The sequence below is a fragment of the Siphateles boraxobius genome, unplaced genomic scaffold (assembly GCF_051911475.1).
Source record: "Siphateles boraxobius isolate OS27281-9 unplaced genomic scaffold, OSU_SipBor_1 214, whole genome shotgun sequence".
Lineage (NCBI taxonomy): Eukaryota > Metazoa > Chordata > Actinopteri > Cypriniformes > Leuciscidae > Siphateles > Siphateles boraxobius.
In genome coordinates, this window is record NW_027508827.1 from 94,957 (window position 1) to 111,425 (window position 16,469).

The 16,469-nt window shown below is 36.1% G+C and overlaps 1 protein-coding gene across 1 annotated transcript; it reads right to left on the bottom strand.

The window, feature by feature from the left end:
- Positions 1-1,328: 1,328 nt before the first annotated feature.
- On the bottom strand, positions 1,329-16,154 carry hacd1 (3-hydroxyacyl-CoA dehydratase 1). Its single transcript, XM_077237951.1, has 7 exons — positions 16,000-16,154; positions 12,249-12,366; positions 9,790-9,808; positions 9,608-9,696; positions 9,350-9,471; positions 4,236-4,414; positions 1,329-2,622 (listed from the first exon to the last, which is right to left on the bottom strand). The coding sequence occupies exons 1-7, from the start codon at positions 16,116-16,118 to the stop codon at positions 2,540-2,542; spliced, it is 729 nt and encodes a 242-aa protein (XP_077094066.1). The 5' UTR covers positions 16,119-16,154; the 3' UTR covers positions 1,329-2,539.
- Between the last annotated feature and the right edge of the window lie 315 nt (positions 16,155-16,469).

A 16,469-nucleotide genomic window follows, 5' to 3' on the forward strand; every position in this document is an offset into this window, starting at 1 on the left:
TCTTTAAATGTACTGGAATGTTTCCCCTGGGATCCCTCGAGAACACGATCGGTACATCTCAAGGGGTCCTATAAAATAAAATAAAATCCTAAAAAATATATTGAAATTGATCGATCTTGAGGATATAAATAAAACTTCTTCTTTTTCCAATTAGCTGAAAATTACAGTGTATTTGGGAAAAAAATTGGGTAAAATTGTGCATTTTTATTCATGCATAAATTATTCGTTAGCCTCTTGATTGTGAAATAATTTTACTTTAGTTAATGAGAAACCCTCATTCACTATTCCCTACATCTGTCCACTACAACTGCTCACTTTGAGGAGTGAATGAAAACGAGTGAACGAATGCGTAGCCTACATCAGTTGTTCACTCGTTGGTGCAGTGCATTATGGGATTGAATGAGTGCACTCGATAACGTCCACTATGGTTTCGGACTGCTCTACAAATGGCCCTATTTGAGGGTGTAATATTTTCAGATTCAGACTTGGTTTTGATTTATGGGCTTCTTCTAAGTGTATTTTTCTGTTCCGCTAGTTCCAGTGTTTCACTTCCTGTGTTTAGTTCCAGTTTTTTAATCTTTGTGTCAGTAGCTGCCTTGATTGTTTCCATAGTTACCCTCATTAGTCTGCATAGTTCACACCTGTTCCTTGTTAGTGTCTTGTTTCCAGGCCTGGTTCTAGGCACCTATGGGCGGAAATACTGGGTGGGCTTTTTTATGGGTATACAGTAGACAGAAAGATAGATGGATTTAACTATATTTATAACATTAACACACCTCTCCATGACAAGACCATTGTTATCTTATTTTCACTTAAATAAAATGCTAACATTTTATTTAAAGTCCAGTGATAATTTGCAAAGAAAGCGCGATGGAAGCCTAATGTAACTATTGCAATGAATGCAACTTTAATTGCGTGGAAAGGGGCAATTAAATGCACAGAACGGGTTTTTTTTTCATTCCATTGCGCTACTTTTCCATTGTTTTTAATGTAAACATCACGCTAGACGTGGTTGACTGTTGCGCTAGCATCTTTTGCAGAGATGTGTGACGCGGCTAGACATGCGTCTCGCTTTTTAAACAGCGAAAACACGTTCTGTGTGTATAGCCAACGACTCTTATCTCCTGTGAATTAATTAAAGCCCAAAGTTTCATCACAGAGAGGCAAATTACTGTCTAATAGTGTTTATGTCTGATTTCTACATTTGACCTTCGCTCTCAATATTACGAACCTAACGAATTAAGCTTTTATCCTAAACTATTCTCTGAGGGTGTTTACAGTATATTTCTCAACGAGAACAATAATAATGCTGAAGTATATAGTCATAGTTATTTGTATTGTTTCTTTCTTTATTTCTACAAGATCTTTATTCATTCAGTACAATTACCAGGCATTGAATTAAATGACATGAAAATGTTCTTCACAATTGTATGTTATGATGTCACACCGTGTCCACGTTCTCTCCTCAGCTGCACAGAAGAATAAAGTAAAGCACCGTAGAGAGCTGTGAACTCAAGATCCTTACAGGAAAAAACAAAAATTATAAATAAAAAACAAAACAACACAGAAGGTCCGAGAGCTAAATGAGCTAAAGTTTTAGCAATAAATAGTCTTGGATGACGCTAACACAGAGCACTAGCTGTACACACTCTTCCCAGTTTATTTACTCTAGTTTAGATTGTAAACACTGAAGCAACAAAGATAGTCATAGTGCACACTAGCAGGAAACGTGTAAACCATGTATCCCAACGTATTCTGTCCAGACTAAAGGCTAAACTGTGGTATATTGGGATAAAAGTCACACTCGTATGATGTAAATGAGTGGGATTGTGGACTAATGCTCTTCGTCTCGGCTGCAGGTTTGCACAGAAATACACATTTATCACATTACACCTGGTGTTATAGTCAAAACTAAACTCTCCTGAAAATAACTAATAATTGATAACCTTCCACATGATATCTAGACAATGACGATATAAACACTAAACAGGTAAACCCTTTTAAAGTGTATATTAATACATTTATGTTTATTTGAATTACATTCCTTTTTATTGAATTCTTCTATTGCGTGTGAATGACATTGTGAGAAATAAAGAAGAAAAGTGATAAAAAACCCAGTTTATACATTGTTTTGTCAGTCCCACAGGTTTTGCTATTGTGCTGAAAACTCTTGCTGTAACACCTTCACATGGATAAAGATGAAGAAGTATTCATTATTTTAATCTGTAATCTGTCCGTCCAAGAACATGGATGAGAAAACCACAGTCCAGTCCGGATCCGGAGAGACTCGACGCGAGGATAATCGTTATTAACGGCAGATTTCAATCCGATGCTCTTTCTCAAACACAGAGGATCCTCCTCTACTTCTCCTCACATCTCCTCTGACGAGTGAAGCGATGCCGTCCTTGTGAAATGAAACACAGCTGGGAGAACCTTGATGCCGGTTCTGCTGGGGATGTCGATCGTAACTAATAGTACTAGAATTGATTCATATTTAATTGTTTTATTATAAACTTTCTCATATATCCGATGGATTCCTCTACTCATCTTTCTCTACTATGACTTCTCCGTGCAGAACCCTCCTCCTCTGACGCAGCATGTGGAAGAAGAGCTGAGGAAACACTGCGAGAGAAGCACAACAGTGACGACTACAGAGGGAAGAGCATCGGGACAACATTATGCTGGCTTCACAAAGCCGAACTAAAGTTTGAACGGTTTATAAGCTTTGAATTTAATATTGCTACGACATTGCTAGCATGAATTAACATGTTGTTAACATGAATTAGCATGTTGTTAGCATTAATTAGCATGTTGCTAGCATGAATGATCATGTTTTTCTAACAGGTTTTTAGTATTAAAAAGCATGTTGCTAGCATGTTTTAACATTCTAACCTGTTTTAACTTGTTGCTAGCATGAATTATGTTTTTACTAGCAAGTTAACACATTTCTAGCATGTTTTTGCATTTTGTTAACATGGATTAACATGTTGCTAACATTAATTATCATGTTGCTAGGATTTTTTATAATTTCCAGCATGTTTTAAAATGTTGCTAGCATGAATAATCATGTTTTGTTAGCATGTTTTAACAGGTTTTTAGTATTAATTAGCATGTTTTAATACATTGCTAACATGAATTAACATGTTGTTAACATTATCATTTTGCTAGCATGTTTTAACAGGTTTTTAGTAATAAGCATGTTGCTAGCATGTTTTAACACATTGCTAACATGAATTAACATGTTTACATTAACTATTGTTTTGCTAGCATGTTTTAACAGGTTTTTAGTAATAAGCATGTTGCTAGCATGTTTTAGCATTCTAACATGTTTTAACATGTTGCTAGCATGAATAATCATTTTTTTTACTAGCAAGTTAACACATTTCTAGCATGTTTTTGCATTTGAATTAACATGTTGTTAACATTAATTATGTTGCTAGGATGTTTTATCATTTCTAGCATGTTTTAACATGTTGTTAGCATGAATAATCATATTTTGCTAGCATGTTTTAACAGGTTTTTAGTATTAATTAGCATGTTTTAACACATTGCTAACATGAATTAGCACATTGCTAACATGAATTGCTAGTATGTTTTAACAGTTTGCTAGCATGTTTTAGCATGTTGTTAATGTAAAAATACCTTAATCTAATCATAAAATCAGCCTTGGCTTCCAAAGCTTTCATACCGTCCCGCAAGTTTATCAACACTAAAATCAAATCATTGCAAGCCGCAATCACAACAGAGATACTGTAATTTACACAGTACTCAGCAAAAGAGCACTCGTTTACATTTGATGCTGTGTCAAACAAAATGGCGATGATCTCACACTTTTTCATGCCACTAGGCGACAGAACGTAACATCATGCAAAATCAATAGTTTATAGTTATATGCAATGCAACTGTAGACATGCTCCGTTTATTCAGAGAAAGTATAGCAGACTATTAGCAGGATTAGACAGTAGCACAGGTTGTTAGTATTAATTAGCATGTTTTAACATTGCTAACATGATTTAACATGTTGCTAGTATGATTTAACATGTTGCTAGTATGTTTTATCAGTTGGCTAGCATGTTTTAGCACATTGCTAGCATGATATATAAATTAGAAATATTAGATAGAATGTCAGCTTAAATAAGGATAGACAGACAGATAGATAGATAAATAGTGTAGCAGATTATTAGCAGGATTAGACAGTAGCATTTAGCTGGTCTTGTGTATCATTGAGTTCTTACATGGGATGTAGGACAGCATGACGATGATCAGGAAGTAGTAATAGTCAAAGGACACGTTGTATTTGTTGGGAAGCCTGAGGGAGAACATGCCTGATCTCCGAACATACGGTAAGGCAGCTTGTATGGTCAGCAGTTCACCAACCACGCCCAGTGGGTACATGACAATAAACATGTTATACCTGAGGAAAACAGGACATAAGAAGAAGACAAAGCAGGGAAGTAAATGTGACATCACACATTATAACCGCACAAACACACATATCAACAATTATTTTGTAACTCAGTGTTGGGGAAAGTTATTTACATTGCGAGACACATGCATACTGGCTGGTCCTGGTCCATTGATGTAACAAAGCCTTGTTTACTGAAATCATGTGACTTCAGTTTGATACTCGCTCAGAATCACTGGTTTAGAAACAAATGATTTGCAAATGTCTTCAAAGCAGTGTTTCGAAACTATAGTAGGGCTGCAACAACTAATCGATAAAATCGATTATGAAAATCGTTGTCAACGAATGTTATTATCGATTAGTTGGTCTGCTTACGTCACGGGGAGCGTTTACTGGTACGCACACACACGCAAGGTCTCTCTCCCTCAGGCGCTCTGCCGAGCGCGCGCGCTACACGGTTTGGAGCAGTCTCTTCTGTCTCGCATGTGCGCTCTTGCTTGCGCGCTCTAGATTTCCATAGTAGATTTCGGGAGTTTGAACTAATTCGCGGGCATCAGGGAGCCGCAATCAATATGCGGGAGACTCCCGGGACTTCCGGGATCTTGGGATGTCTGTATTTTGTCTCGAGCATCAGGTTGCGCAATCAGTTCGCTCGCAACGTAAGTGATGGATTAAAATAGCGCTACCGCAGAAATAGGTTAAATTAAAACGGTGTTTACAAAGCGAAGCACTAAATATAAAGGCAGTTAATAACAGCAGCAGTAAAATATTGTTTTTTAGTCACTGTACTCAGTGGTTTTCAGCGAATGCTTGTGCACTAATGCATCATTTCTCCTGTCCTTTACTCAAGCCTGTTAGCTTGCTGGGTAACGTTACCTCCATTCCGTTCTCTTTTTATAGCATTTGTCTACTAAGTTTTAATTGTTTTTCAAACGCGATCTACTGCGGCTCTACGTTCACACAATTGTTTTCAGTCTTTCTATATTTATTTAATCAATTTATCCTTATATTATTCTTTTATATGTTATATATAATATATATTATATTCTTTATCCTTATATTCCTTATATATAATTAATTTTAAATAAAAATTAAATGAATTATATATTTTAGATGTTTTTAGTTTGTTTTTAGTTCAGATATTCACATCTGAACAACATGTCTGTGTAAATTTGTTTTAACAAAAATTGTGTTAAAACATAATATGTTGGATATCATTTTTTTAACAATAATCATGTTTGTCAACTTGCCATCAGCAATTATCATTAAAAACAATGCAAATATTGATATTAGTAACTCAATGTGTGGCTTTTGCACTTTTTAAAGTACACTTTTACACATAAATACCCTGATTTACGGTTTTATTTAGTTATAAAAAAAAAATCTAATTTAATTTCTATCCGATTAATCGATTAATCGAAAAAATAATCGTCCGATTAATCGATTATCAAAATAATCGTTAGTTGCAGCCCTAAACTATAGAACTCCAGGATCAGGGTTGCTAACCACTGTTGTGGAGAATTAGCAGTTTTGGGGAAAGTTACTTTTAAAAGTAATCTGTAACAATATTGAGTTACTCCCTAAAAAGTAACTTCTTGCTTTACTTAGTTACTTTTTATTTTATTTCGTACGCTCAAACAAATCTTTCAGCTGTGCTGCTGTTCTGGATCGCAGAAGAAGAGAGTTAAACACTCTTGAATACTGAATGTGTTTTTGTGCAAGTGAGATGAAAGGCTGCCGAGGCAGCAACATAGTGTCGGCCCAGATCCGGGCCACATCTGGTCCATGTGGATTCCACGCGTGCCAGATGAGGGCTGGATCTGGGCGACACAACATCTACGATACTATAGCCCTGGCTTGCAATCTTCGCTCTAATGCTGCGTTCACACCAAACGCGAATAGAGCGTTTATCGCATCTAGTTAGACGTTTGAACGTTTTGAATCCATTAAAAAGCAAAAGTTTGAAGCGAAATTGACGCGGGCCTGAGGCGAAATCCGCTTCTTGTGGGAGGGGCGAGTGCTAGGCGGTTGTCTGTTTGCAAGATGGCTGATGTTGATCGTGCTCAGCGAGAGTCACCGCTCTGTATTTGCTCTGGAGAGCAGCGGTGTAGGGCTCATCGTCGCCGTGCTCGGGTCCACAGACCCTCCGGAGGCGTTCCCAGTGTGCCGAGTTCCTCCAGTTGCTCCAGGAGCTGCGCCTGGATGACGGCCAGTTTCAGCGGTACTCCCGCCTGTCCCGCACCCAGTTTGATGACCTGTTGTCCCGCATCGGAGCGAGGATCACCCTCGCCCTCACCCACCTAATCTGTAATTTATTTTTGTTTTGATGATAAATCAGCCTCCAAAAGTGATTAACCTGTCCTGTGATTTTTCTCTCTCTCACACAACACTGTCCAGACATGAACTATGTTCTTGCACTAAAGTATTTTGGTTATCTTTAGATTAGAATAATAATGTTTCATATAATCTAGATTAGATATGGAATAAATAGCATTCCATACAAAATTAATATGTCTCATATATTGAAATTAAGTTTTTATGTGATAAAATAGTTGCTTTGTTGTGCATTAGAACCACCAGGCATTTAGTCATATTACGAAATAATTTATTGAGGCCAAACATATAAAATAGTTTCGTATTGAATCGACTCTTGGATCGACTACAAAACTACACTGGTGTTCAGGGACAGGCATTAAGCTGGTTTAGATCGTACTTATCAGACCGTTACCATTTTGTCTGTTTAAATGGGGAAAAATCAAAGATAACGCCAGTAGACTATGGAGTGCCGCAAGGATCGGTGTTAGGCCCTCTGCTATTCTCAATATATATGCTGCCACTTGGTAATATTATAAGAAAACATGGAATTAATTTCCACTGTTATGCTGATGACACTCAATTATATATTTCATCACGACCAGATGAAAACACTAACTTATCTAAATTGACAGAGTGTCTAAATGATATAAAATGCTGGATGACGTGTAATTTCCTGCTATTAAATTCAGATAAAACGGAGGTATTACTTATTGGTCCAAAAAACTACCCACAAAATTCCTTACAATACAACTTTAATTTAGAAGGATGTCCTGTTACTTTATCCACTACAGTAAAAGACCTGGGTGTTATACTAGACCGCAACTTGACTTTCGAAAATCATATTTCATATATTACAAGAACAGCCTTTTTCCACCTTAGAAACATTGCTAAGCTACGTAACATGCTATCTGTTTCTGATGCAGAAAAGTTAGTTCATGCATTCATGACCTCGAGACTAGATTACTGTAATGCTTTATTAGCTGGCTGTCCTGCATCCTCAATAAACAAGCTACAGTTAGTGCAAAATGCAGCCGCTAGAGTTCTTACTAGGTCAAGAAAATATGATCATATAACACCTATTTTATCATCTCTACACTGGTTACCTATCAAGTTACGTATCAATTACAAAGTATTCCTACTGACCTATAAAGCCCTAAATGGTTTAGCTCCTGTGTATTTAACAGACCTTCTATCGCCATACAATCCATCGCGCTCTTTAAGATCACTAAATTCGAGGCTTCTGGTCATTCCTAGGATATCTAAGTCCACTAAAGGAGGGAGGGCGTTCTCGCATTTAGCTCCTAAACTCTGGAATAGCCTTACTGATATTGTTCGAGACTCAGACTCGCTGTCCCAGTTTAAAACTAGATTAAAGACGCATCTCTTTAACCAAGCATTCACTTAATGCTTAACCTTTGATACTACTGCTGAATCAGTTCGAATGCATTAACATTATGAACATCAGCTATGCTAATTATTTCCCATCTGCCTTTCTGCTGTTATCTCGGGACGCTAGTCCCGAGGTAAATAGCGTTCGTCAGCTCCAGTTTGTATCCAGCCTCTCACGGAGACTTTAGATCCCCCAACGCCTGTGAAGAGACGACTCGACGCCTGTGAAGAGACGACTCGACGCCTGTGAAGAGACGACTCAACGCCGGCGATATGTTATGCCATAAATTAATACATGATTAACTAACTGTATTTTTCTATGTACATTTCCGAAATGCACTTTCTGTAAAGCTGCTTTGAGACAATGTGTATTGTGAAAAGCGCTATACAAATAAATTTGAATTGAATTGAATTTAAAAGTGAATTTTGCATAATAGGTCCCCTCCAAAAAAAGCCACACAATTAAATGTCAGTTGCTCAATGAAATCATTTTAGGATTCTGAGCTCATTTCTACTATAAGAGCTGAAATAAGACTTTGCCTGTGTCTGAAATCACACACTCTCTTGAGTGGGTACTTATTTTGAATAAGTAATTAATTTGACACCACTAAGAAATTATTTCTAAATAGTATGAATGTAATCTAGATGTACTATATCCGCCATGTTGTTACTGTCGCGTCGCTTCAGTGTCGTTCAATCCTCTCCCATGGCCTCAGATAATTATTTTCTTGTTGTTTCCTTTCTCTTAAACACAACTTTTCTTCTCATCTTTCTGTTTGTGAGCTCTCTTACACTGTGTGTTTTCAAATTTCTACTATTACTAACACGCGTAAATCAAATGTCAAACGTAGGAGGCGGCGCAATCCTAGCAACCAGCGTACCTTCCCGGTGTCTTCAAGCAGTTTATTCTGTTTTCCCATCGGTCTCTGGAATTACCAGTCCACTGACACTTGATCCATTAATACTAACACTTTATCTTCTATTCTATATCTATAATACACGTACTGCGTTAGATTAAACTGGGAAGGGACTTAGCCTTCACTTGCATATTTGTTGTCCTATTGTTAGTTTCACTGCTTCTATTGTTCTCATTTGTAAGTCGCTTTGGATAAAAGCGTCTGCTAAATGAATAAATGTGAAGTATGCGATTTCGGACGCAGCCATATTGTGAGACTCGAAAGCATGGTCTTGTGAGTATCAGCATGCTCAGTAAAGCACACCGTGCAGAGCCTCGAGTACCTGGCCCACTTGATGAAGTACGGCAGATGGTGGATCAGGTTGAAAGTGTAGAAAGAGTAGCGAGTGATCTCTGTAACCGTCCACACCACTACGAACAAGATCACACTCTCCTCGTTCTGAATCTTAGCATGCGTTTCAAATGAAAGAAGACAATACTTAAAATTGAACAGCCCATTTAGAGATTGGCGGACAGTGAAAATCTCCCATAATTCCTATTGGGAACATTATTAGTTGCAAGTCCTCATCATGCACACCGACCTGTCTGATGCTGTTTGTGATAAACCAGACCATGAATATCCGAGAACATACTTGGACCCCAGTCACAATTACAGATGTCCGCACAATTCCTTTAACACACCAAAGACAACACCTGAAAAATATCACCTGAAAACACCTGGAATCAAATATGTTAGCATTGCACTTTAAAATATAGTACATACCAATAGCACAGTGTCCGATCTGAAATAAAAACAGCCAAAGCGTAAGTAAAAGAAATTAAAATAGATCATAACATAGATATAAGCATGCTAGAAGACTCAACTGATGTTTCATGTCTTTTTTACCCAGTCCCATAAATTGTTGAACATCATTGCAAAAAAAAAAAAGCAACATAAATTTGAAAATGATTGAAACATAAAACTGTAAAATAAACAGACCTGTACTTTAGATGGCAACTTCTAAAATATTAAAAAAATGCCAAATATCAGTCGATGTATTGGTCTATAGTAGATAGTTAATTAATGAGGCTAATCACATTCAGTAATTATTGTTTACCTAATAACTACCTCAGTCCTAAATGTGATATTACATACTGATTAGTTAATCATGTTCCCATATTAGTGAAGCTGAAGTGTAAATGTAGTAGTACTCATTAGTCCTGCATATTTACCTGTTAATGACGGACCAGTATTTTGACATTTTGACCAGCATGCATTTATTAATCAATATGATACTAAAATCATAATAAAGTATACTACAAAAATCAGATAAGTCCAGAATATGAACGCAAAGCGTTTAATTTGACGTTAAGCATTTTCCTCCCATAGAAACTCATTATAAGAACGCTAAATAGCGTAATAGCTAAGTAGCTTAATGCATATTAGAATGTCCCCTTATTATGTCGAATAAGGAGATATTTATGTCGAAATAATGATATTAATGTCGAAATAACGACTTATATCGAATTAACAAGATATTATGTCGTAATAACGACTTATGTCGAAATAACGAGATATTATGTCGAAATAACGAGATAAGTTTTCTTTTCTTTTTTTTACCTTGCGGTTCAGGGCTTTTTTTTTTTTTACCTTGCGGTTCAGGGCTTCCATACTTGGTAAATACATTTAATAATAATAAAAAAATACAATAATTATAATTGGTTTTAAATTAGTTTAAATCCCAGATACTTGTAAGATACTCAAATGAATGACCAGTTTTCACGCAGTTATCAAAATTAATCATGAAATTACTTCTATGAAGTGACCAAAGCTTTGAGGATTGGCCTTTTGTGAAGTGATTTAGTCGCTCACTTTTGTTTGGAACATCGAGTTGTGGTTTGCATCTATCTAAAGGACATTTTATAGGGAATTTTCCCTCTAAATCGGCCGCTTTAGTTTGTGGCGTTCCTCAGGGCTCGATTTTGGGACCACTGTTATTTTCCCCATATATGTTTTTATATGGCGTTCCTCAGGGCTCAATTTTGGGACCACTGTTATTTTCCCTATATATGTTTTTATATGGCGTTCCTCAGGGCTCAATTTTGGGACCACTGTTATTTTCCCTATATATGTTTTTATATGGCGTTCCTCAGGGCTCGATTTTGGGACCACTGTTATTTTCCCTAAATATGTTTTTATATGGCGTTCCTCAGGGCTCGATTTTGGGACCACTGTTATTTTCCCTATATATGTTTTTATATGGCGTTCCTCAGGGCTCGATTTTGGGACCACTGTTATTTTCCCTATATATGTTTTTATATGGCGTTCCTCAGGGCTCAATTTTGGGACCACTGTTATTTTCCCTATATATGTTTTTATATGGCGTTCCTCAGGGCTCGATTTTGGGACCACTGTTATTTTCCCTAAATATGTTTTTATATGGCGTTCCTCAGGGCTCGATTTTGGGACCACTGTTATTTTCCCCATATATGTTTTTATATGGCGTTCCTCAGGGCTCGATTTTGGGACCACTGTTATTTTCCCCATATATGTTTTTATATGGCGTTCCTCAGGGCTCGATTTTGGGACCACTGTTATTTTCCCCATATATGTTTTTATATGGCGTTCCTCAGGGCTCGATTTTGGGACCACTGTTATTTTCCCTAAATATGTTTTTATATGGCGTTCCTCAGGGCTCGATTTTGGGACCACTGTTATTTTCCCCATATATGTTTTTATATGGCGTTCCTCAGGGCTCGATTTTGGGACCACTGTTATTTTCCCTAAATATGTTTTTATATGGCGTTCCTCAGGGCTCGATTTTGAGACCACCATTCACCGTTTGCAGTGAAAGCGCGCAAAAGTGCTGTTTGAAATTCTCCCTAAATAAAACAGGGCGAGTGATGATTTGGAAAGATTACTGCAAGACAGTTTGAAATGCAGATGATTCGGGCTAATAGAATTTGCCACTCAAAAACTGGTTTATTTCTATTGTGGTCAAGGAAGACTTTGAGCAGGAGGAAACTTTTCCAAATTAAGTTAAGGCACATATTGTTTCCTGAGAATACCCCATTCAGCAATGGTTAATACAAAAAGTAAACCGGTAATAAATGGGTTCAGAAAAGTTTTTTTCACAGGAGAGGGTTTTTATTTTTCTTCGAGATGGAAAATAAAGTAAACACTTGAAAATAAAGTAAAGGTTTATATCACATATCATGGTGGTTAAAGGCATTTGATCTTACCTCCAATAGTGCAAATGTCTGGAAACATTTTAGTGTCCTTGCTATATGTTTGTACAAGCCTTTATGGGTGCCTTTCTGAAGGTAAAAGCGGACCATGGAAACAGCCAGTACAAGCCACCTAAAATAAAAGACCACATACAACGTCTATAGAAGTGACATTCAGTTAACCGACAAACTCAACTAGTCACCCAACATGGCACTCACAGTGCATTATAGGCATTATATAGTTGTTGAGAGCACATGGGTTGTGCACCTCTCATTGCAATGCATTATGGGACTGCACTAGATATTCTCCAATATGATTTTGGAAATGATTACAAAATGGCTGACAATGGAAAAAGAGCACTATAGCGTGTCATGTTTTCTTAGACAAATAATAGATATTTAACTAAAGATACATAGTAAAAAGTATTAATCACTAAAGCCACACTTACATGCATTTAAGTTATTGCGTAGGAGAAAAAATATCAAACTAATTTATATTAAAGAGAGGGAGCACTAGCATTTATTTGGGCAAATCATTGAACAACGAAAAAAAAAATACTTAAATGATTTTAACATAAGGTTGTCGTTCAAAACCACTGTATGATTTTCTGTCAAACGTTAGTGGAACGTGTCCATAGGTCATGTGACCATCAGAATCCATGTGACCTTGACAGGAAGTGACTTCACCTACTGCATTTTTTTTATTTATCTGTGCCTTTCTAAATAATAAGTTTCTAAATAATTTTTAGCAAACTAAAATATACTTAAGGGTCATTCCATTTCAACTCAGCCAAAGGTCAGTGGCTAAAAAACATAAAACATTTTGGTGAAAAGAAATACATAAATGAAGAAAAGGCCACAACATTAAATGTAATGAATGTATATTGGCTGAATAATCCACTGTTTTGTAGAGAGAGGGTCAAGATGACAATTTTTACATGAGATTTGGAGCCAATTTTCAGCGGAGTAAAAAAGACTTTAGAAAGATGGCAGCATCATTCTGTTATTTTCACACAGAGATTAGTAGGTCTATTAGTCAAATCTGTTGACTTTAGCAATATTTGTTGCATTATATGCCAACAGTGACCGTTCAAAAATGGGAAAAAGCACTGCTTGTGTTTCTATTGCCCCAGTTTGAATGCCTGTAAATCAAGAAGTATTAAATAAATCATAATATCCTTTCAGATTCTGGTTCTTGATAAAGTTTTCTTCTGCTATCTTCATTTTAAAGGCTCTGTGATGTTCAACACCAGAGATATGGAGATCTAAATGTGACATGTGAGTAAATGGGTCATTTTTAGACATTTTCAATGGTCAAAAACAAAACGTGGGTCATAGTGCACACAGATGATGCTTTTTTCTTTTAAAGGGGAATATCTGAACAACAAATATTTTTGAAACTAGAAATGTATCTCGGGGTTTTTTTCTATCAACACAATTGCATGTAATATACCCGAGTGCCATAAATATTGTTTTCCCAAAGTGTGCGTGCCTGTAACTGGATCTGTTGAGATATCTCAGTATCCTTCTATTGTAATTCTTAATAAACTTTCTTTTTGGAATCTTAATTTGTAAAGTCCTATATGGTTCAATCCCAGAGATATTGAGATGTCAATGTGGTAACACGTAGTTACGACACAGCGTATTCGAACTCTTGCCTGCTTCACGAACAAAATCCTTTCATTCAAATAACATTGAAACTGATTAAAATATAAATACATGTTTGAGAGCAAGTTAATGAGCCTGAACCATTTCTGTGCATTTTGGCACTCAGAGAGGTGTGTTGTATGCAATAGTTTTGACATTTCTAATTTCCACAATCCACATTATTTATTCTTCCCTTTAAATAAAAAAAAGCATCATAAGTGTGCACAGTGGAGCACATTTGGTTTTTGACCAATGAAAATGTCTAAAATTTACCCATTTACTCACATGTCACATTTAGATCTCCATATCTCTGGTGTTGAACCATACAGAGCCTTTAAAATGAAGATAGCAGAAGAAAACTTTATCAAGAACCAGAATCTGAAAGGATATTAAGATATCTTTAATATTTCTTGAGTTACAGGCATGCAAACCTGGGACAAAAAACACAAGAAGTGCTTTTTCTCATTTTTGAACAGCCAACAGATGTAATAGACCTTCTAATCGGTGTGTGGAAATAACACGATGCTGTCATCTTTCTAAAGTCTTTTTTACCATATACAAATGATATAATTTATGTAATTCTCCAAATAGTGGATTACTCAGTAAATATACATCCGTGACATTTAATATTTTGGCTTTCATCACTATTTATGTTCGTCTTTCTTCAGTAATTGTTTTTTTTTTAACCTTGGTTCCATTTGACATGGAATGACCATTTAATGTAATTTCTGCTGAAACTTGTATGTCCTGTTACATTTTATTGCACATTTGTAAAGGCGAAGTTGCGATTTAGTACATTTAAAATACATTAATTTTAAATGTAATACTAATAATAGTTACAATTATAATCAGGCTGCATGTGTATGTTAGTCAGAACATCACAATAAGTGTAATTAAGCATGACGAAAAATTATTAAAACTAAATGATTTAAAATTTTATTTGACATTAGTACAAAGTAAACTTTATAAAGGAGAAAGTAAGTGTATTTTCATTAAGTAACCTACATTTCAGTTCTTCATTGATAAGCCTTTTTTTCTCACAGAAAAATATTTTAAAAAATTTTACTAAAAGGATATACCATTCAATACAAGGTTACAGAGTTACAGGGTACTGAGTAATAATAATTAACTACATTACTTACTATAGGATGAGGGGTTGGTTTAGCGTTAGTTGCATGTAATTATGTATAATTTACTCATCATTAGTTAACATGAACTAAGAATGAACAATACTTCTACAGCATTTACTAATCTTAGTTAATATTAAAATTTCAACATTTATTAATACATTATTAAAATCAAAGGTTGTATTTGTTAATATTAGTTAATGCACTGTGAACTAACATGAGCAAACAATGAAAAGCTGTATTTTTTAACTAACATTAACAAAGATTTATAAATACTTTAACAAATGTATTGTTAATTGTTATAGTTCATGTTAGTTAATACATTAAATAATAATAACTAATGAACCTTATTGTAAAGCGTTACCCAATAGAATTAAGCGCATTGTTTTTCACAAGAATTGAGAGGTTTACACTGAATGAAATCGCGCTGAAGTGAATAACTAATCTCGTGATTATTATCGTGCATTTTATTCTTTGTTGAATTTCGCCAGTCGAGCGAGTTCTAAACATATCGCGGTGACGCGCGCGGATCCGTATTAGGAAACACTGAGCTTCGGTTTCTGTGAGGAATATCCCAGTATAACCAACAGCTGGCCACTATAACATACAACAGTTGCACCAGTGCGGGGTTAATGCAACACTCGGTAACTCTTTATTTTACAGTGTCCTTGTTACATATACTTTACCATAGTTATAACAGTAAATTATGCATAATTACATGCAAGTAAACCTCAAGCAAATCCCAATCCTGCCCTAACCCCATAGTAAGTACATGTAGTTAATTAATATTACTAAGTACTTCAATGTATAATTACACTGTAACAATGACAGTGCAACCCAATAGTCTCTCTTAGAGCTTTAAAAGTAGCTTTAAGTAACAACCAGTCGAGTGATTTACAATGCGGCGAAACTATAACCAGACACAGGAGTGTATTCAGAGACACATGAGTGTATTACTCAGTTAGTAAAAGCAGCTCAAACTGGTGCGTTACCCGGCTGTCATGGCGATGTTGTAGAAGGTGAGCCATGCCGTGGCGATTGTGCCTTTTGTTCGCTTCTTGTTGTTGGTTTGTTTCTCCTCGACAGACCCGTCCTCCTCTCCGGACGCCATGACACCACACGCACGAGCCGAGCGCGTGCACAGCTGGGGTGTGTGGGGGGGGGGGGGGGGGGGGGGGGGTGTTCCTGTTCAGTCATGCACATCTGGAGATATGATGTAGACTTGTTATCACAATGAACTAATAATAATAATAATTTATTTGTCATGATGTGTGGATAGGCTACGCACTTATAAATTAAACTGGTCTTTTTTTAACCCCTAACAAATTGGTAGTGAATACTGGGTCTCATTTTCCATCCCATTCTCGTAAACTGGACTTTTTATTATTTTCACATGTTGTTTTTTTTTTTTACTTCACTTACCCTATAATTATAATAAACTTTGTCTTAGATCATTTTCTTT

What these genes read in the sequence shown, in the direction of transcription:
- hacd1 (XM_077237951.1), bottom strand. Translation starts at nt 16,118, where the DNA reads ATGGCGTCCGGAGAGGAGGACGGGTCTGTCGAGGAGAAACAAACCAAC. An exon ending in AACATCGCCATGACAGCCGG is followed by an intron (nt 12,367 to 15,999) that starts GTAACGCACCAG and finishes CTTTTATTTTAG; the next exon opens with GTGGCTTGTACTGGCTGTTT. An exon ending in TCACAAACAGCATCAGACAG is followed by an intron (nt 9,472 to 9,607) that starts GTCGGTGTGCAT and finishes ACGCATGCTAAG; the next exon opens with ATTCAGAACGAGGAGAGTGT.